This window comes from Pan paniscus, chromosome 12, assembly GCF_029289425.2.
Source record: "Pan paniscus chromosome 12, NHGRI_mPanPan1-v2.0_pri, whole genome shotgun sequence".
In the NCBI taxonomy this organism is placed as follows: Eukaryota; Metazoa; Chordata; class Mammalia; order Primates; family Hominidae; genus Pan; species Pan paniscus.
The window spans coordinates 21378493-21399744 of NC_073261.2; the positions used below are offsets into that span (position 1 = coordinate 21378493).

Below are 21252 nucleotides of genomic sequence, written 5' to 3' on the forward strand. Positions count from 1 at the left end.
ATATCAAGCAAATCAAGTTTTTCTTGTAATGTCAAATGTCATGACTTTTCTCTGCTTCTTGGGAGCACTTCCAGCATCACTAGTGCCACTTCATGTGGATCCCATGGTGTTATTGAAGGTTTACAGTACAGCACGAAACAGGACGAAAAATACATGTGAACAGGGAGAGGGCACTTTTTACTGTGATGCGCAATTCACTGGTGATGACCTGCTCATGATGGAATGTTGAGTATCACAGAACGTTTTAAGTGGATACTTGCAACACCTGAGCTCATTGCAACAGCAACAGGAGGAGGCTATGAAATTATTACCGTACTGTGGTATGCACTACGGTTAAATTTATGCAGTTACAATTTAATACTGTATCTTGATGTTTGTATACACTTCTCTCAACTGAGAATAGCACCATATACGATCTGTGAGTGTGTACATAAGCTTTACTAAATTTTAACTTTTGCAATAGTTTTGTTATATTTTATGGCAGTAAATAATAAAATAGACTAGGTATCTACATACATTTTATGCATTCATGACATACTTAACTTTTTTTTATTTTTGTTGATATTTCTAGCTGCATGGTTTGTCTTTGAGTTTTTTCAAATTGTTGCAAAACTCCAAAACATTTTCTAACACATTTATTGAAAAAAAATCTGTGTGTAACAGTTCAGACGTGTGTTGTTCAATGATCAACTATATCTCTAAAGAGTACAAATCAGTCTGTAACCTTCCCCAGCCTCTCCATGCTAAAGGAACTACAGGAAACTTTCGCACGCAAGATGTGTGGAGATTCCGCTGCTGTACTTGTAGCAGGCATAAGAACGTTCAAATAGGCCGGGCGCGGTGGTTAATGCCCGTAATCCCAGCATTTTGGGAGGCCAAGGCGGGTGGATCACGAGGTCAGGAGATCAAGACCACCCTGGCCAGCATGGTGAAACCCCATCTCTACTAAAAATACAAAAAATTAGCCAGGCTTGGTGGCGGGAGCCTGTAGTCCCAGCTACCCGGGAGGCTGAGGCAGGAAAATAGTGTGAACCCGGGAGGCGGAGCTTGCAGTGAGCCGAGATCACCCTGGGCAACAGAGCGAGACTCCATCTCAAAAAAAAAAAAAAATACAGCTAACATATACCACATTTAATATAGTGAAACTTTACCAAAGCTTTAGTACTTACCAAAGGTACCCATGCTTCAATGTCAAAACTACTTTAACTTTTAAAAAAAAAAAAATCTACCTATACTCATTGAAGGTTTCCCATCTGTGACAGGTTTAGAGTACAAATGCATTTAATAGCAGTGAGCCATAGCCCTCCAAATTAGGACCCACCTAAATGGGAAGCTTCACTGAGAATTATTAACAAAATTCTTCTGCCAAATTGTGCAGACAGGAACATAACAAATTTAAAATATCAATCGAAAGTAACATTACGAATATTCATGCAGGCAGCCTGAAGTCCTACTAAAGGCATGAAGTGCTACTTATTGCTTACCCGAACCACTCCTGTGTATAGCACCAGGTTTCCACTGCCTTCCAAGACCAGCATGGTGTCTATTTTCTTAAAAAAAAAAAAAAAAGACAAAAAATGTATTTCCCAATCTGAGCAAATTAACAGATTTTTTGACTGAAAAATCTGATGAAGCGTAATTGTCAACTTCTCGAATGTGCCTACATTACCTCCACTGGTGCTGCTCCTTTGCTGGTATGTTGGTCACTGAACCAAAGATGAGCTGGGTTTTATCATTACTCTCTTGAAACTTTACACAGCTAAATAATAAAATAAAAAAGAAACTTGATACATGCAACAACCTGTATGGGTATTAAAAGTATTATGCTGAACAGAAAAAGACAATCTCAAAAGTTTACATACCGTATGAGCCCATTTATAAAACATTCACAAATGCCAAATTATCAAGATGGAGAATTAGTGGTTACCAGGATCAGTGGGTAATGGTGTATGTGACTATAAGGAGTTAACGTTAAGACAGATAAAGATGTTTTGTATCTTGATTGTGGTGGTATTTACACACATCTACATATGTCAAAAAACTGCATAGAACCATACATACACATAAATGAGTACATGTCAAATTGATGAAATTTGAAATAACGTGTATAGATCATCTATTTCCTGGTTATGATAATGTATTATAGTTATATAAGAGGTTACCTGTGAGGGAAAAAGAATGCAAGGTACACAGGACTTGTTTACTATTTTGTAACTTCCTGTGATCTATCGTATTTCAAAATATGAAGGTAAATAAATGGGCAAAAGATCTGAATAGATATTTTACCTAAGAAGATAAATGAATGGCTAATAACTTCATGAGATGATCAACTTCAGAATGCATTAGAGAAAAGCAAATTAAAGCCACTTCACAACCACTGGAAAATAGCTACGATCAAAGAGTGTGATGATATCCAATCCTGTCAAGGATAAAGAGACATTAACCTTCATATTTTGCTGGTGGGAATATAAAATGATACAGGCTATTTGGAAAACAGTTTGGTGATTTCTTAAAAAGTTAAACATGAATTTACCATTCAACCCAATGACCCAATCCTAGGCATTTACTCAAGAAAAATAAAATCACATATGTCCACATTTTTGCTCAAGACCTTTGTTCAAATGTTCATACTGTCCTAATTCTCAGCAGTCAAGAGGTGGAAATAAACCAAAAGTCCGTCAGCTGATGAACAGATAAGCAAAACATGGTGGTAGATCTATACAATGGACTATTACATAGCAGTAGGTATGAAATAATGATACATGTTACAAAATGGTAGATCCTAAAAACATCACGCTAAGTGAAAGCTAAACACAAAAAGCTACACTGTGTGTACATACATTATATATATATAAATGTCCAGAAAAACTAATCTATAAAGGCAGAAGCCTAGCATGGTTGCCTGAGGCTGGAAATGGGAACAAGACTGACTACCAACAAGCACAAGGAAATCTTTTTATGGTGATATAAATCTTGTAAAATTGGGTCATGGTGATGGTTGTAGAACACTGTAATTTACTAAAAATCATTTAATTGTACAGTTAAAACATGTTAATTTTATGACATGTAAATTATTTCTAAATAAAACTACTTAAGCCAAAAAAAGGAAAGAAAAGAAAAAGAAAAAGCAGTGCTGAGTTATTTATACAGAAACAATGGGAAAGACATCCACCTACCGTAAGTGGAGCTGGGACTCTACTAAAAAGCACAGGAACTTTTGCCCACATAGGTCAGATGTAATAAACACTTTTGAGGCTTGTGAATTTTTCTCTCTATAATAGATACATTAATAAAGTAACTGTCAGCACTGGTCCAAGAATCTACCACAGTAACTATTAAAAGTCTTTGAGGCTGGGCGCGGTGGCTCACACCTGTAATCCCAACACTTTGGGAGGCCGAGGCGGGCAGATCACGAGGTCAGGAGATCCAGACTATCCTGGCTAACACGGTGAAATCCCGTCTCTACTGAAAATACAAAATAAATTAGCCAGGCATGATGGTGGGCACCTGTGGTCACAGCTACTCTGGAGGCTGAGGCGGGAGAATGGCATGAACCCAGGAGGAGGCACTTGCAGTAAGCCAAGATCGCGCCAGTGCACTCCAGCCTGGGCGACAGAGCCAGACTCCGTCTCAAAAAGAGAGAGAGAAAAAAAAAAAAATCTTTGAAAATATTCTGCAAGAAATCTAAAAGCTACTTAGGTCAAGCAATAATCTCAAAGACACAAACATTTCTAAGAATTAAACTTCATGATCTCTAAGATCCTTTCAGTTCTTTGATTATGAGCTCATTACACAGCTTTGTTGGGGAAAGCTACAATAAATTTAACAATTACTGATGAACTTTTAAATTACATACTATGTAAGCTCCCTACTTGTAATGCAAACTAAGCCACCTACTTGTAAAGTAATGCATGCAAACTTGAATTCCTATCCCGCAAAGGGCCAGATCTTTCATAATGCTATTTCTCCTATCTACCCCCTCTCCTTCTCAGATTAGGCCTCATTCACATCTCTTTTTGAAATCGTATCTCTAATTCCCAAACCCTTCCTTCTAAAGTGCTACAGAAGGCCGGGTGTGGTGGCTCACGCCTGTAATCCCAGCACTTTGGGAGGCCGAGGCGGGCAGATCACCTGAGGTCAGGAGTTCAAGACCAGCCTGACCAACATGGAGAAACCCCATCTCTACCAAAAATACAAAATTAGCCAGTAATCCTGTAATCCCAGCTACTCGGGAGGCTGAGGCAGAAGAATCAATTGAACCTGGGAGGCAGAGGTTGCGGTGAGCCGAGATCGGGCCATTGCACTCCAGCCCGGGCAACAAGAGCGAAACTCTATCTCAAAAAATAAATAAATAAATAAATAAATAAATAAATAAAGTGCTACAGAAGACCCATAAATCTAAAAAATAAGAATCTACAATATATTCAACTTATAAATAAGTTATTTAAAGAAAAATGATCTATAATTGTAGGATACTTTTATTTGATATATGAGAAACAAGCCAGAGAGACTACTTCAACATTGTATCCACATCTTTACTTTCTTCAGACTACCTATCCCCCATTTCATTCTCTCTAAGATTATGCATTTGCCTTCCATTTCAGATAAAACGAGGCTCTAAGGCTTGAGCTCAACCTCCTGCCTTACGTATCTGATCAACCTTCACTTCTTTATCCCAAGGCTAATCTCACCACTTGTGCACCTTTCTGGTTACTTGTTCCATCAATCGTTTCCTCTCTTCTGTATTTTCAATATTTTCCCTTGAGTATAGTCCGTATAGCCTACTATTTCACATTAAAAGTCTTAAAATATAAAATGGACTCAACATTAGAGTATATAAAAGACCTTCTCAATTCGACTGGATATAAAACTTGTATTGTGGTTAGGTAAGAAAATATTGGGGGCCAGGCACAGTGGCTCACACCTGTAATCCCATTACTTTGGGAGGCAGAGGCAAGCAGGTTGCTTGAGCCCAGGAGTTTGAGACCAGCCTGGGCATCACGGCAAAATCCTTTCTCTGCAAAAATTACAAAAAATTAGTCAGGCGTGGTGGTGTGTGCCTATAGTCCCAGCTACCTGGGAGGCTGAGGTTGGGGAATCACCGGAGCCCAGCAGGCCAAGGCTGCAGTGAGCTGTGACTGAGTCACTCACTGTACTCCAACCTGGGTGACAGAGTGAGACCCTGTCTCAAAAAAAAAGAAAAAGAAAATACTGGGGCAAGATGTCATGAAAACTAATTTTATTATAGTTCAGCAAAAACAAAACTCTCCTTGACCAAGACTCCCTCTAATTTTGTATCTTCATTCCTATTCAAAGGCAAACTCCTTAAAGAGCCTGTATGCCTATGTTCATTTCCTCAGTCCCCATGTACTTTTTCTACCCCACTTTCCCCCGCCACCCTCCCAGCTTAAAATGCTCTGGCCAAGGTCACCAAGGAACCCACTGCCACCCAGGTACCTCCTCTCTGGGTTCAACTCTCAGGGCCACACTTCACCAGTACCGGGCAATACCGGCATCTCTGTATTCTTGAAATGTTCTTTTTTGTATTCTGTATTTCCTGCTGCTTCTCCCATCTGACCTCTTTTGCTTTGTCTCTCTGCGCCAGCTTTGTCTCTTTCCATTCCCCAAATCTTAAGTTTCCAGGACTTCAGTTCCTAGCCCTCTTCTCATTCTACACCACTGGATTTTAACTATTTGGAGGCCACAAATCCCTTTGAGAATCTGAGGAATGTTAAAACCCTCTCCTTGGGAAAAGGCCTATATACTACATGTACACACAATTATTGAATACAATAATTCTTCAATTCTAATCTAATTCTCTTACCTCAATCACCACCTATAAGCTGACAATTCCACATTTATTGTTCTGCTCTTTCCCAAACTTCCGACACACTTATAAAGTGCCTTCTTACCGCTGTCATCAAACAGACCAGAGGCCTAAAGGGCAATCAGTAATCTCTCAAGCCTCCTTTTTTTTTTTTCAGACAGTCTCACTCTGTCGCCCAAGCTGGAGTACAGTGGTGTGCTCTTGGCTCACTGCAACCTCCAACTCCCAGGTTCAAATGACTCTCTCACCTCAGCCTCCAGAGTAGCTGGGACTACAGATGCACGCCATCATGCCTGGCTGATTTTTGTATTTGTAGTAGACATGGGGTTTCACCATGTTGGGCAGGTTGGTCTTGAACTCCTGAGCTCAAGTGATCCATCTGCCTCAGCCTCCCAAAGTGAGTGATTACAGGTGTGAGCCACTGCGCCTAGGAAGCCTCCTCTTCATTAGCCTTTTCCCTCCCCTCTGCAAAAACCAGAGTGGGAGTACTTGTAATTCCCTAAATACACCACGCACTCACCAGAACTTTTGTTCTGATCCCAGCTGCCGTCTGTGGTCTTTCTCAACTTACCTGCCTAGCGAATACCTATTCGTCTTTCAAAGCCCTACCAGCAAAAGTAGTCCCTCCTGTGTCACCATCCTTCAGCTATCTGCCTCTTTTGAGGACAGAGACAGTGACTTATTAGACTGTTAACTAGCACACATATTGGCATATAAATTAACACGTGAATTATTAAAGAGAATATAAAAGAAGAAAGGTCACCCAGAACAGAGATCTAAGCTATGTTTCCCAAAAAGTAAAGCTGGCACTCAACTAACATGAACATAAAACTTAGGAAACATGCTAAAAAAACCCACATTTCCTCACTGATAGAAATTAACTGTTTCTCCCCAGAACAAAAAACACCTGAAAAATGAGAGATTATTACTATAAAGGAAGAAATATCAGATGACAAAATAACATTTTTATGATGACTTTTTTTTTTTGAGATAGTCTCACTCTGTCACCCAGGCTGGAGTGCAGTGGCACGATCTCAGCTCACTGCAAGCTCAGCCTCCTGGGTTCAAGCAATTCTGCCTCAACCACCTGAGTAGCTGGGATTACAAGTATGCACCACCACACCCAGTTAATTTTTGTATTTTTAGTAGAGACGGGGTTTCACAATGTTGGCCAGGCTGGTCTCGAACTCCTAGGCTCAAGTGATCTACCAGCTTCAGCCTCCCAAAGTGCTGGGATTACAGGCATGAACCACCGTGTCCAGCCTATGATCACTTTAATATCATTAATATCCTCTACTGAAACTGAGGTGGCCTTAATACATATCTCTATATATTTTTACATATATTAATAACTGATCACATTAAAAGGAAACTTTAAACAAAATGCCATATATTTCCCAAGACTTTCAGCAACATTTTTCTTTGAATATAATCATATATATAACAAACCTTATATTAGTAATCGTTTCTGTCCACAAATGGTCAATACACAGTTCAGGAACAATTGGCTCCATTTCTGGTGCAAGAAAGGAGCCATTAGAATTACTATTTGGAGAATGAGAAATACTATGTCTCTTTGGAGACTGATTATGGCTTGAAATGTCGAACCTTTGCACCCCTGAAAAAGAGTGCACTCCTAAGGCAGGAGAATGAGCACGACTGCAAAAGAAACAGAGGAGAGAGTACGTCGCAGTTAGCAGGGAAGGCTTATATGACACCCACTCCAATGACACTTCCCAAAATTCCACAGACAGAAGAGCATTCATGGCATAATCCAGGTCAGAAATTAAAATTTTTCAAAAAGGAGTAGCTATTTAAATGGTTCATGTCAATGTGCTTTACTATATTCTAAAGATTTAGAATTATTATTAGAAGAACTCATCTTTTACAACTAAAACTTAGATCATCTTCTTTTTCGGAAAATGAACTGACTATTCAAAAAGCTCTAAACTATGTCCCTGTATAGTCAGACATACATATATATCAACAAAACTATGTCCCTGTAGCACCAGATATACATATCTGGTGATTTAAATATATATCTATATAGAGAAATAGATACATTTAGATATCAAACAACAAGAAAAAAAAAGAAAAACTAACATAAATTAAGGCAAAAATAAAATAGTGCCACAATATTTTGGGAATTAATATTCATCAAACTGTTGCCCACACAGTGGTAGAAATGAGGCAACTAATCTTAGGACAAGCATAGGCAGCTTCAAAAATATGACTCAGGAAAGAATGTGACATGGTAAACTTAGAAATCTTAGTAAAAGTGGCTCAGGGCTGAGCACGGTGGCTCACGCCTGTAATCCCCACACTTTGGGAGGCCGAGGTGGGCGGATCACAAGGTCAGGAGATCGAGACCATCCTGGCTAACACGGTGAAACCCCATCTCTACTAAAAATACAAAAAAAAAAACTTAGCCAGGCATGGTGGCAGGCGCCTGTAGTCCCAGCTGGAGGCTGAGGCAGGAGAATGGCGTGAACCCGGGAGGCGGAGTTTGCAGTGAGCCAAGATTGTGCCACTGCACTCCAGCCTGGGTGACGCAGCAAGACTCCATCTCAAAAAAAAAAAAAAAAAAAAAAGTCTCAATTGGGATAATGGCTATTTCCCCTAAAAAATATCTCCCCTAAATATATTTCCCCTAAAAACAGCTGTCAACAGAAATTCTAAATCCTTCAAAACAAAACAGAAAGCTTAGAAAGAAAAACCAGGAAACCCTTCTACCTTAGAGCTGCCATGTTGGAAATAGAAGGTGAGCGAGAATGTAGACTGGGTGATGAGGTTGAGCGACTCTGGCTGTGAATGGAGGAGTAATTCTGGAAAGGTGAAGTCACAGGGGAATCTCCTTTGGAGAGGCTTCTGAGATGTGCTGTGAGGGAGCTGCTAGTGGCCACATTCTGTGGGGTTCCCCCCTGTTCAGAGAACTTTAAAACAACATTCTCTTCCTTAAGTCAAAATAAAGAGAAAGAGGAAAAAAAAAAACAATAATTAGAATAAAATAGCAATTTCCTTGTAAGAATGCAAGTTGAAGTCAGTTACTAAAGACACAGTATTTCTTCTTTCCTAAGAAGCTCAATCTATTTCTCAAATGAGGCCAGGTGCCGTGGCTTACATCTATAATCCCAGCACTTTGGGAGGGTGAGGCGAGAGGATAGCTTGAGCCAAGGAATTCAAGACCAACCTGGGCAACATAGCAAGATCCCATCTCTACAAAAAATTAAAAATTAGCTGGGAGTGGTGGTACACACTTGTAGTCCTAGCTACTCGGAAGGCTGAGGCAGGAGGATCACTTGAGCCCAGGAGTTCAAGGCTGCAGTGAACTGTAATTGTGCCATTATACTTCAGCCTGGGTGACAGAGTGAGGCCCTGTCTCTAGAGATGATGATGATGATGGTGATGATAATAATAATAATAAAACTATTCACAAGCGATTTTTCCAAAAAAAAAAAAAGTGAGGGTATGAAGTATTAACTACTCTTTCATATATATATATATATACTTTTTTTTTTTTTTTTTTGAGATGGAGTCTCATTCTGTCACCCAGGCTGGAGTGCAGTGGCACGATCTTGGCTCACGGCAACCTACACCTCCCAGGTTCAAGTGATTCTCCTGCCTCAGCCTCCCGAGTAGATAGGATTACAGAAGCCACCACACCTGGCTAATTTTTAATATTTTTGGTATAGATGGGGTTTCACCACGTTGGCCAGGCTGGTCTTGAACGTCCTGACCTCAAGTGATCCGCCTGCCTTGGCCTCCCAAAATGCTAGGATTACAGGTGTGAGCCAGTGCACCCAGCCTACCCTTTCCTATTAAGGAGAAGTGACTTGCCTTTCTCCTTACCTCTGATTTGACTCTCCGGAGAGTCCACACAGAATGCACATTTTGAACAGCATCATAAGTCATTACAATAGAGGGGTCAGTATTGAGGAAAACAATTTTCATTGCATGATCTACAACATATTGTACCCGTGATGAACCAAAAAGACCTTAAAAATAAAATAGAAAAATCAGGTATAGAACAATGGGCTTTACAAGACTGATATTTATGAACGGAGCTCTTAAAATTGTTAAAGATAAAGAACCACCAAGCCAAAGAGAGCACAAAATCTATTACTATCTTAAATAATTCTGAATTTTTAATAAATTTCCTTTAGGCATCAACTTCCTTAAAATACATTAAAGATGAGAGCATTACAAGTTTTAGCTTCACATACATGCTGTTGCTAAATGTTAACATGTGTGCTGACTCTCACCATTACACGAATCAGCCGCAGGTAAAAGGTCGATTTCTTCAACTGACTTATTTATAAATTGCACTCAACTATTCTGCCAAGTTTGACTTCCTTATTGGTTCTGTTCTTCTGTATGAAAGCTGTACTCTATAATTACTATTCAGACAGTGCCGAACAGTACACTGTTGTTTCTGCTTTACTAGTTACACATGCAAAATAAGGTTTTTCCCAGTGAGTTCAGCTTTTAATCTAAAGTACCATGGACTGGTCTCCATATCCTTATTTGACAGGAAATGTTTCCCACTCAGCTAAAATATTGAAAAATTTTAAAATGATTTTATAATCATAAGAAATACTTTATAAATAAAAATCATGCCACCATCTCAAAATATCTACTATTAATACATTAGAGAATTTTTGTTTTTTTCATACATATATACACACTTTATACATTTTTACAAAATTATAATCATACTGTGTTAAAGTTTTCTATCCTACTTGACATTACAAATAAGCAACTTCTAGTTCACTAAATATTATTCAAAAATATGATCAATAATGGCTGCACTCCTCCCTCCAGTCCGTGCCTCCAAGATGACAAAGAAAAGAAGGAACAACAATCGTGCCAAAAAGGGGCGCAGCCACATGCAGCCTATTCGTTGCACAAACTGTGCCCGACGTGTGCCCAAGGACAAGGCCATTAAGAAATTCATCATTCGAGGCTGGGCACGGTGGCTAAGGCCTGTAATCCCAGCACTTTGGGAGGCTGAGGCAGGCGGCTCACGAGGTCAGGAGATCGAGACTATCCTGACTAACACAGTGAAACCCCGTCTCTACTAAAATAAAAAAAATTAGCGGGTCGTGGTGGCGGGCGCCTGTAGTCCCAGCTACTCGGGAGGCTGAGGGAGGAGAATGGTGTGAACCTGGGAGGTGGAGCTTGCAGTGAGTCCAGATCCCGCCACTGCACTCCAGCCTGGGCAACAGAGTGAGACTCTGTCTCAAAAAAAAAAAAAAAAAGAAATTAATTCATCATTCGAAATGTGGTGGAGGCTGCAGCAGTCAGGGACATTTCTGAAGCGAGTGTCTTCAATGCCTATGTGCTTCCCAAGCTGTATGGGAAGCTAAATTACTGTGTGAGATGTGCAATTCACAGAAAAGTCGTCAGGAATCCACCTTGTAAAGCCCACAAGGACCAAACACACCCACCCCGATTTAGACCTTCGAGGAGTGCTGCCCCACAACCCCCACCAAAGCCCATGTAAGGAGCTGAGTCCTTAAACACTGAAGACAAGGCCAGGCGCCGTGGCTCATGTCTGTAATCCTAGCACTTTGGGAGGCCGAGGTGGGTGGATTGCCTGAGCTCAGGAGTTCGAGATCAGCCTGGGCAACAGGGTGAAACCCCATCTCTCCTAAAATACAAAAAATTAGCTGGGCATGATGGCACACCCCTAATCCCAGCTACTAGGGAGGCTGAGACAGGAGAATCGCTTGAACCTGGGAGGCGGAGGCTGCAGTGAGCTGAGATCGTGCCATTGCACTGCAGCCTGGGTAACAAAGTGAGACTCCGTCTCAAAAAAAACAAAATGAAAATAAAAAGATTGAAGACAGACTATTCTCCAGAGAAAAAATAAAATGGAAATTGTACTTAAAAAAAAAAAAAAAAAAAGGCTACATGCCATTTAATCCCAGGCCCTAGTATGTTTATTCGGGTTGTCTGCAATTAGTAACAACATAAAATTTGAACTTTTTCTGTAAAAGATCAAAGACTAAATAGTGCAGTTTGCTGTCCACATACTGACTCTATCACATAATCTTTGTTATTTCCTACAACCCTTTAAAAGGTAAAAACCATTCTTATGTCGGGTGCGGTGGCTCATGATGTAATCCCAGCACTTTGGGAGGCCGAGGTGGGTGGATCACCTGAGGTCAGGAGTTCAAGACCAGCCTGGCCAACACGGTGAAACCCCATCTCTACAAAAAATACAAATATTAGCCGGGCGTGGTGGCACACACCTGTAATCCCAGCTACTCAGGAGGCTGAGGCTGGAGAATCATTTGAACCAAGGAGGTGAAGGTTGCAGGGGGCCGAGATCCTGCCACTGCACCCCACCCTGGGCGACAGAGCGAGACTCTGTCTCCAAAAAATAGAATAAAAGACACTTTTATTTTGACAAAGTCAAGGCTGACACTTTAGTGATCCTTGCCACATGGTGTTTGTATTTGAGAGAAGCGGTCGGTTCACCCCCGGGGCAGAGGTGAGTAGGAAGCCTCCTGTACATATCATGTACCTGGCAGGGCCATCTGTTGGCTGTGCGTGTCCCAGGGGCTGGAAATAGAAACGCCATCCTTAGAGAGAAGTAAAATTCCTATTTTTGGGGTGGAAATGAGGACAGTGGGTGAGCTAACTGCCTCTTGGGGATTACTGAGGGATTGAGGGGGAAGCTCTGCAAGAGTAGCGAGGGAACGACGCCTCCTAGAAACAAAGGATTATTTTTGTGACCCCAAAAGGTTACACTAAAGAATAAACATATGGCCCATGTTAGATAATCCCATCCACCCTCGGGTCAACCCAAATCAGCATGCCGAAAGGGACTGGGTCCAGAAATCAATGCGTTTCTTCAGCCAAAATATCTGAGGTGCAGACTTCCCAAAAAGTATTTGCAATTTGGGTGGCAGCCACTCACACCTATTAGAGCTTAGCTCTGGGAAAACATGATAAGGGGACCTCGTGTCAGGCCATTTGCACTCTTGGTTTTATTGCTGCACTGAGAGAGAAAGTGGGAGTCCTGGGGGCTCACTGAACGCTGAACCAGAGAGCAGAACAGCTGGACACAGCTGGACACAGCTGGACACAGCTGGACATGGGGCGCAGGCCTGGAGAACATGGGTGAGAGACCCTTGCTTTTCTCAGCCCTGTTCTCCAAATTTTGAGCTTTGGCTTTTCACTCACCTTTTGTTTTTCTCACTAATTCCCACACACTACCTAGTGTGTGTCCAGGTGTGGGTTGGACGAAATGTGATGAAATGTTAACTGCACGCTGAGCTTATCATGTTGTCGTCAGCAAGTCCCTAAGACTTAGGACGCAGGACAGATAAGCTTCTTGAAAGAAGAAGGATGGGGAATGTGGTCAGGAGGGGCCAGGCCTTCCCCAGCAACCTGAGCTCTGCACAGCGTCTTGGCCATGCTCTGCTGCAGCCTCAGGGTGTCGAGGACTGAAAGTCCCAAGAACTTAAAATTCCAAATGTGCTCTAGGGAAAGTTGGCTTTTCCTACATCATTTCTCCCTGTAGAAATTTAATTTAGTTTAATTTCTTACATTGTGTTAATGTGTTAACATTTCCAATTTACAATTTCCATTGTAAAAATGTAAAGCTCAAATCCTAAATTTTTGCCTTTAAAATTTATTTAATCAACTGCTATCAAAATTCACTTTCTTTTCTTTTCCAAGCAGTGAAAAGAGAAAGTGAATTCGATGTGTGTATCCACACACATATAAAATACATATACCAGAAAATACATATATCAGAAATATATATGTATCAGAAAAAAATATATATCTGTTACATATATCAAAAAATATAGATAGCCCTCCCTCACTATTCGTGGGGGATTGGTTCCAGGAACCCCCATGGGTAACAAAATCTACAGATGTTCAAGTCCCTGTTGTAAAATGACATAGTATTTGCATATAATCTATGCATATCCTTTGATACTTTGCACATCCTCTGATACTTTAAGCATCTCTAGATTACTTATGATATCTAATAATATAATGTAAATGCTATGTAAACAGTTGTTACACTGTATTGGTTTTTTAATATGTATTATTTTTTATTGTTTTTTAAAAATATTTTTGATTTGCAGTTGGCTAAATCTATGGATGTGGAATCTGCAGATACAAAGGGTCAACCCTGTGTACGTGTGTTTGTGTGTGTGAATGATACACACATATATATATATATGAAAATACCGAAACTGGCCCAATTGTCCCATAGAACTAATGTCAACTGATATTTATGGGTTTTTTTGAATAAACATAGAAACTGACCTTCCCAGTCTTAAAACTTGAGAAAGTTACATTTGTCTTATTTGAGCTTTCCTCTCTCAGGAAACCAACCATCAGCCTTCCCAAATACTATCAAGAAACTGAAACTTACCAATCACTGCATCTGGACAATGGGATGTCAGACCCCTCACCCTTCATGATTGCCTATAAGACCACCTCCTTCCTGTTGACCAGCTCCTCTTTCTTGCCCCTCCCTAATTCCTATTTTTCCACACATGGTTACATTTCTTACTCATTATATAGATCCCTAATTTTAGTGGGTTGAGGAGATGGATTGCAGAATGATCTCCCATCTCCTCAGCTGCAGCACCCAATTAAAGCCTTCTTCCCTGGCAAAACATGTCTTAGTTCTTGGCTTTCTGTGCAGTGAGCAGCAGGACCTACACAGAACCCCTGGTATTTCAGTAACAATACTCTGAAAAGAAGAGAAAGTGAATTTGATGTTTATATGTGTATATATATACATACACACCCATATAAGTGAATTCACTTACGTTTATGTTTTGATTATTTTGCTTTAATTCTGGAAGCACATCCTGTATTTTGTCTTGTCTTCCTTAATTTTTTGAAATGATTTTTAGTCTTTGCTTATCTACTTATATTTCAAAAGTCTGGATATTTATTTTATATTTATGAGGTAATATTTTGAAAGGACAGATGAACCTGAATCAATTGTCCTCAAACAGATAGTCTATAACACTTCCATTAAACCACCTGCTTCCTACATTTTTTAAAGACAAGGATTAAATGACATTTGAGTACACACAGACTTGATACAGTAAATAATACTATGAACTTTAAAATCTCTTTTGTACTCTTTTAAAACAATTTCTTATTGTCACATTATCATTTAATCACCCTATAAAAGGCAGTGGAGGGCTGGCATATCATTGCTTTGTATATAAGACAATTGAAGTCCATAAGGGAAGGAAATTACCCAACCCCAAACCATACAGTATATAATGGCAGAGTTCTATTTCTAAAACCCTCTAACTTGTGTCTCCCAAGGTGAAGCTTATTTTACCTGACCACTGGGAAACCAAGAAATCATTGCAAAGAGCTCCCAAGTCTATATGTCCACCAAGAATTGTGTATCACTGATGTCTACCACTCATGGATTTTCAAACATATGTAAAGATTATGTATGGTTAGCAAAATAAAAATGTATTTTAAAATGTTATTGCATTCAGAGTAGCTTTCACACAACACATGATTTCTTAGTCAATGGATATTGAAATAAAAAGAGGTCCTCATTGTGGAAAGGTTATGAACCATTGCCATTAATTACTGAATCATTCAGGATGTGCTAGGTCAAGTGCAGTAGAAAACAACCCCCAAATCTGTGATGTAAAACAGTGTGGCCCATTTCTCACTCATTGTGGGTTGGCTGGGACCTCTACTCCACAGCTTCCTTCTGCACCAGGGCTGACTAATAGATCAGCTACTACCATCTGGACCATTTCCATTTACCATGGCAGAGGAAGTGAGCATGATAAATTATGCACTGATTCTTAAAGGTCTGCCTGGAATTGGCACCTGTCAATTCAACTCATACTTTAGCATTTGCCAAAGCGAGTCACGTGGCCACCACTAACACCAAGAGGACAGGAAAGTACAATCCTACCATGTGCCAGAAAGGCAGGGACATTCTGGTGAGCACATTAGTGGCTCACCACAACCATATTAAACCTTGCACTGTGGTTGTAGGACAGGGGACACCAGGACTTTCCAAAGGTAGATTGCAGGATGCTGGAGGAAGAATTTTATAATTAATACTCCTATGTAATCTAGTAGTTCTTAAACATTTCAATTTTAATGACTCACTTTCCTCCACTATGTTTTATACCACATATTATTTTTCCACCAAAAAAAAAAAAAAACCCAAATCCTCAGAATCCTCTCCAATGTGCACTTCATCTCAGATCTCAGACAGAGACCAGTAGTTGAAAACTGAAGCAAGCAACACAGTGAGAAGAGCTTACCTTTTTCAGTTTGCTGAACAGAGTTCTGGAGCTGTCTTCTCTTCATCTCCTTTTGATATTTACCAAACTTTTCGTTTGAGAACATTGATGTCACTACAGTTCATTCTGCATTCTGATATCAGTGTCATTGTGATAAATGTTTTCACTCTATTCTCAAACCACACAGTTTCACACCCTTTTAAAATCAAGTTGTAGAAAATCTCTAGCTTTTTTCATGTGAAAAGTCCTTTTCTCTTTAGACTATTCAGATGTGGCTGCAGATGCAGATAAAATGAGCTAATTCCAAGTAGCCACATGCAGACTTTCTACCTGCAAATTACTATTTCATGTCTTCCATGGCTAAAGGTCCTCCATCATTCATAGCAAGCTAACTGACACTAGGATAGTCATTCTCCCCAAGTGACTCCAGATGGAGTCTGTTAAAATGCAGATCCCTAGGCCCCACCCCAGCTTTGCATGTTTATGAAGGGGAGCCAGGAATCTGTAGTTTTCATTGGCACTCCAAGTGACTCCTATGAACACTTAAATTGATGAGGCACTGCTATGGTGTAATCTGAACAACAGAACTCCATCTTCTATTGAGGGATACATGGGAGAGAGCTTGCAAAGAACAAGAGGTAGAAATCTAAACAAAAGACTTTTGAGCTTCCATCTCAATTTAAGGGGCAGTCATGCTGCCTTGGAGTGAGACAGTCCACGGGAGACGGTCCATCAGTTCCTTTCAGTGATGCTGGTAAATAATTTAGTCAGACAACCAAGTGCCCATTCCATTTCAGAAAATGAAGCAGGAATTCAAAGGCTTTGAAGGTCACTCTGGATTATTTATATTGTAAATGATATTAAGCCTATATCCAGAGTTTTAAAAAAGGTTTACATTTTATATAGTATCAATTAACAAATAATCTTAATCTGAAGGGGTTTTTTTAGCTTATTTTTTAACTCAGCTCAAATTGTTTTGTTTAGTTGTGAAGTGGAATCTCTTGCTTAACTTTAAAATAATATTAGTTCAAAAACATTAGATGCACCATCCATTATTGTAGAAGTGGTGGTTAAAATTTGGTCTTTCACCAAGATTCCTTGGAGAAATGGCCAAATGCAGGGATGGAGCACAGAAAGCACAGATGATCCTGGAATATCTCCTTGTGCCAGAAAGTATGAGTGTTCAAGGGATGATGGGGGCATGGCATGAGACACAGGAGAATCCCACTGGCCAGATCAGGGCAGATGAGTGGTAAGCACAGTGGGTGATAATCCACCGAACAAAATACGAATGGAAAGGTGCACATAGACAGAAAGAGACAATGGAGAAGGGTAAGTTTGCCTTTACAACAGAAAGCCAACTAATAAATCTTGAAGGCATAATGTGGTTAGAAAATCATCTGTGCATGCTACAACTAGTAGATGAAAGTTTAATGAGGAAACAGATATTGGCACTGTCTCATAGTATTACCCCAGAAATTACTTATGAATTCTAAAGTGAAAAATAAAAACTTTGAGCTGGAAAACACTGGCAGATGCCATGTTCACCAAGCAATCAGATCTCGCATCACCGATACTAGGACACACTAGCATCAAGTGCCTTCTGATAAGATACTTTGAGAGGATCACATATCGCTTCTGAAGTGTTCTTGCCAAAAACATGTAACCTGAATCTAATTATTCAAATATATCCTAAAAACCCAAATTGCAGGATATTCTACCATGTAACTGGCCTGTACTTGAAAACAATGTCAAGGTCAAAAAGCATGAAGACTATTCCAGATCCAAGAAGATTAAAGAGAAAGGACAGCAAATGCAATGCATAATTCTGGATTGGATCTTGGATTAGGAAACACAATCACTATAAAGGACATTATTGGGACATTTTACCGAATTTGAATATGAGCTGTGGATTAAATTATGTCATTGTATGATGGTAAAATGTAGGATTATATCTATTCTGTAGTTAGTTATTCTTTGGAAATATACAAAAGTATTTAGACATTAAAGGACAACTTATCTCAGAAGATTCAGAAAAATAGGACAAACACAGAGAATGGTAAAGCAAATGTAGCAAAATGTTTAATAATTCATGAATCTAGGTGAAAGGGATCCAAGTATTCTTTGTGCCATCCTTGCAACTTTTCTCTAAGTCTGAAATTATTTTAAAATGAATATTTTTAAAAATACTTTTAGAGAAAAATCAACCAAATGCAATGTGTAGACTTATTTTTATCCCAAATGAAACAAACCAACTCTTAGCAGATATATTGGACACAATCAGGAGAGGTTGAACATGGACCATACGTATGGACAGTACTATATGACACCAAGGAATTATTGTTGATTTGGGAGCAGCGATAAAGGTAATTATGTTAAGAAAAAGGTCCATATTTAATAATAGTATATCCTGAAATAGTGACAGGTGAAATGATATACTGTCTAGGATTTGCTTGTCTTTAGATTTTTAAAAAACACTCCAGGAAAGAAAACGTGTGAAGATAAATGCATTAAAATCAGCAAGCTGGCCGGGCGTGGTGGCTCACGCCTGTAATCCCAGCACTTTGGGAGGCTGAGGCAGGCTGATCACGAGGTCAGGAGATCAAGACCATCCTGGCTAACACAGTGAAACCGTGTCTCTACTAAAAACACAATAAATTAGCCGGGCATGGTGGCAGGCACCTGTAGTCCCAGCTACTTGGGAGGCTGAGGCAGGAGAATGGCGTGAACCTAGGCAGTGGAGCTTGCAATGAGCCGAGATCGCGCCACTGCACTCCAGCCTGGGTGACACAGTAAGACTCCATCTCAAAAAATAAAATAAAATAAAATAAAATAAAATAAAATAAAATAAAATAAAATAAAATAAAAATAAACTAAAATCAGCAAGCTGTTGGCAATTGTTGCAACAAGGTGGTGGTTACATAGGGCTTCATTACACTCTATTCTCTCTTCTTTTGTGTATCTTTGCACTTTTCCATAATAAGCTTTTTAGAAGTTAAAAAGAAAAAGAAAAATACCTTCCTGAAATATTTCCCTGCTGGATGACTTTTATGTAAAATGATTAGCAATCCAGTTTTTGTCATTTTTCTCTTCAACTCTGTTTTGCCATTTTATTTTATCTTATTGTATGTATTTATTATTGTTACTATTTGAGATCAAGTCTCATTTTATTGCCTAGGCTGGAGTGCAGTGGCATGATCTCAGCTCACTGCAGCCTCTGCCTCCTGGGTTCAAGCGATTCTCATGCTTTAGCCTCCCGAATAGCTGGAACTACAGACGTGAGCCACCACACACAGCTAATTTTTTTATTTTTAGTATAGATGGGGTTTCACAATGTTGGCCAGGCTGGTCTTGAACTCCTGGCCTCAGGTGATCCGCCCGCCTCAGCCTCCCAAAGTCCTGGAATTAAAGGAGTGAGCCACCACGCCCAGCCTGTTTTGCCATTTTAAAGAAAGCAATAGTTCTCTGTAAAACAAAAAAAGTATGCTATTCACGTGCTCCTGTATTTCTAGAGAAATGTAATGATGAGATAAATATTCCAAACATTCATGCCTACATGATCTGTTCTTTTAGTGGCGAATCTCTTGACATGTGACTGGGATGATTTTGCTCATCTTCCACTGAGCAGCTCCCACCTAACAGGTGCGTCAGTCCCCAGAGGCATGAGGCTAAGACGCGATCCGGCTATAAGGAGACACATGTTCTAGCCATGAAGTGTAGCAGAGACTCTGTGCAGAGACGAGCACTCAGGAGAGTGGAGGCAGTGTGGCCAGCATCGGCCCAGGCCACAGGCATCAGTAGGTGTCTGCAGAGGCAGTGCCAACACCCAGTGGCAGGGGCCTCAGTTCCCTCAGTGGGAGGGCTATAGGTCAGGGCCAGCTTTCTAGGAAACATAAAGCTTGCAATGAGTCTTAAAGATCAGTGGGAAGTTCCTTGCCAGGTCCTATACTTGAAGGAAAGTCATTCTTAGTAAAAGGTACAGGCATGAGCAAGGGCCCTGAAGCAAGAATAAATCTTCCAAGCAGGAAAGCAGGACGACAGAGGCAGGGCAGGAGGTGGGCATGGACCAAAAAGAGAGTGTCACATTGCAGGGCTGGACAGGCACGCCGAGCCGAGGGTCCCTCAAGGATCCCTGGGGAAGGGCCTGGAAGGGACAAGGCCAGTGGCTAGGTGACAGGGCAGAGGCGAGGGCCCCGTGTCTGACCTGAGCGACTGATCACCTGGGAAGCGTTACTGAGCTGACGAATGTGACAGAAGAGAAGGTGGGTGGAGACTAGGACCTGTAGAGTCCTGGGTAAGTTGACCCTGTCACAAAGGCCACCAGGAACTTCCAGCGATATCAGGAGAAAACTGGCCAGGGGAACAGATGGGATGGCCTAACAGATGGGATGCAGGAGAGAAGGGCCAGAGGCAGGAGGGAAGAACAGAAGAACAGAAGGACCCGCAAGGACAGGAAAAGGAGAGAGCTGGGAAGAAGAAAAGCTGCCCTCAACCTGGCTTTTGACCACCAGCTTGCCATTGTCAAGTAGGTTCCCAGAATGTGGGAGTGAGTCTGTGACCTAGAACCACAGAGTACTCTGCGATTCCTCCACAGTGGCCCCATTCCTGCAACACTGTAGCTGACTGAGCCATAAACCCTGTGAGTGCTGAGAATCAGGCATTTTTCTCTGCTTCATGAAGAGTTAAAAGAATGTGGCACGAATTCCGCATAATGATGTCCGCGATGGTTTCCAGCAATCTTTGCGCCAATTCTTCAAGGATATTTCCCCAAATAACCTTCATTTCTGAGCTCATAGTCATGAGTGCATAAATGATTAATATTAAAATTCATCTCTTTTACAGTCTGTTTCAAACTTCACTCTCCTCCCACCCACTGACTAAAGGAAAGACACGTTTCCTAAGTGTCTTATTACAAGAATACTTTTAAAGGAGACCATAACATCTTAAATTTCAAAAGCAATTTACTGATCTAATATTTGATTGCTTTTTCTCTAAGGAGGCTTTCTTCAGTGCATTGAGAAGAGGGGACAGCTGTGACCTCAGTTTATAGCGGTCTCTCGGTTTATTACTTTCACTGCATCAGTGGTGTGAGATCAATATCACTACACTGGGAATTAGAAGCCCTAGGTCTGACCACAGACGCTCCTCAAACACCTG

At 40.5% G+C, this 21252-nt stretch overlaps 1 protein-coding gene across 2 annotated transcripts; it reads right to left on the reverse strand.

Annotated features, from left to right (window-relative positions):
- Positions 1 to 351: 351 nt before the first annotated feature.
- Positions 352 to 9824, reverse strand: LOC117979239 (anaphase-promoting complex subunit 1-like). Of its 2 annotated transcripts, XR_008624295.2 has the most exons (7): positions 9677 to 9824; positions 8561 to 8781; positions 7277 to 7486; positions 3372 to 3465; positions 3177 to 3272; positions 1670 to 1759; positions 352 to 1550 (listed from the first exon to the last, which is right to left on the reverse strand). XR_008624295.2 is itself a non-coding variant. In XM_034953599.3 (6 exons), the coding sequence occupies exons 1-6, from the start codon at positions 9776 to 9778 to the stop codon at positions 1544 to 1546; spliced, it is 726 nt and encodes a 241-aa protein (XP_034809490.1). In that variant the 5' UTR covers positions 9779 to 9817; the 3' UTR covers positions 362 to 1543. The 2 variants fall into 2 exon arrangements, 1 of the variants encoding a protein (XP_034809490.1); XM_034953599.3 differs by lacking the exon at positions 3372 to 3465 and having other exon boundaries at positions 362 to 1550; positions 9677 to 9817.
- Positions 9825 to 21252: the final 11428 nt, after the last annotated feature.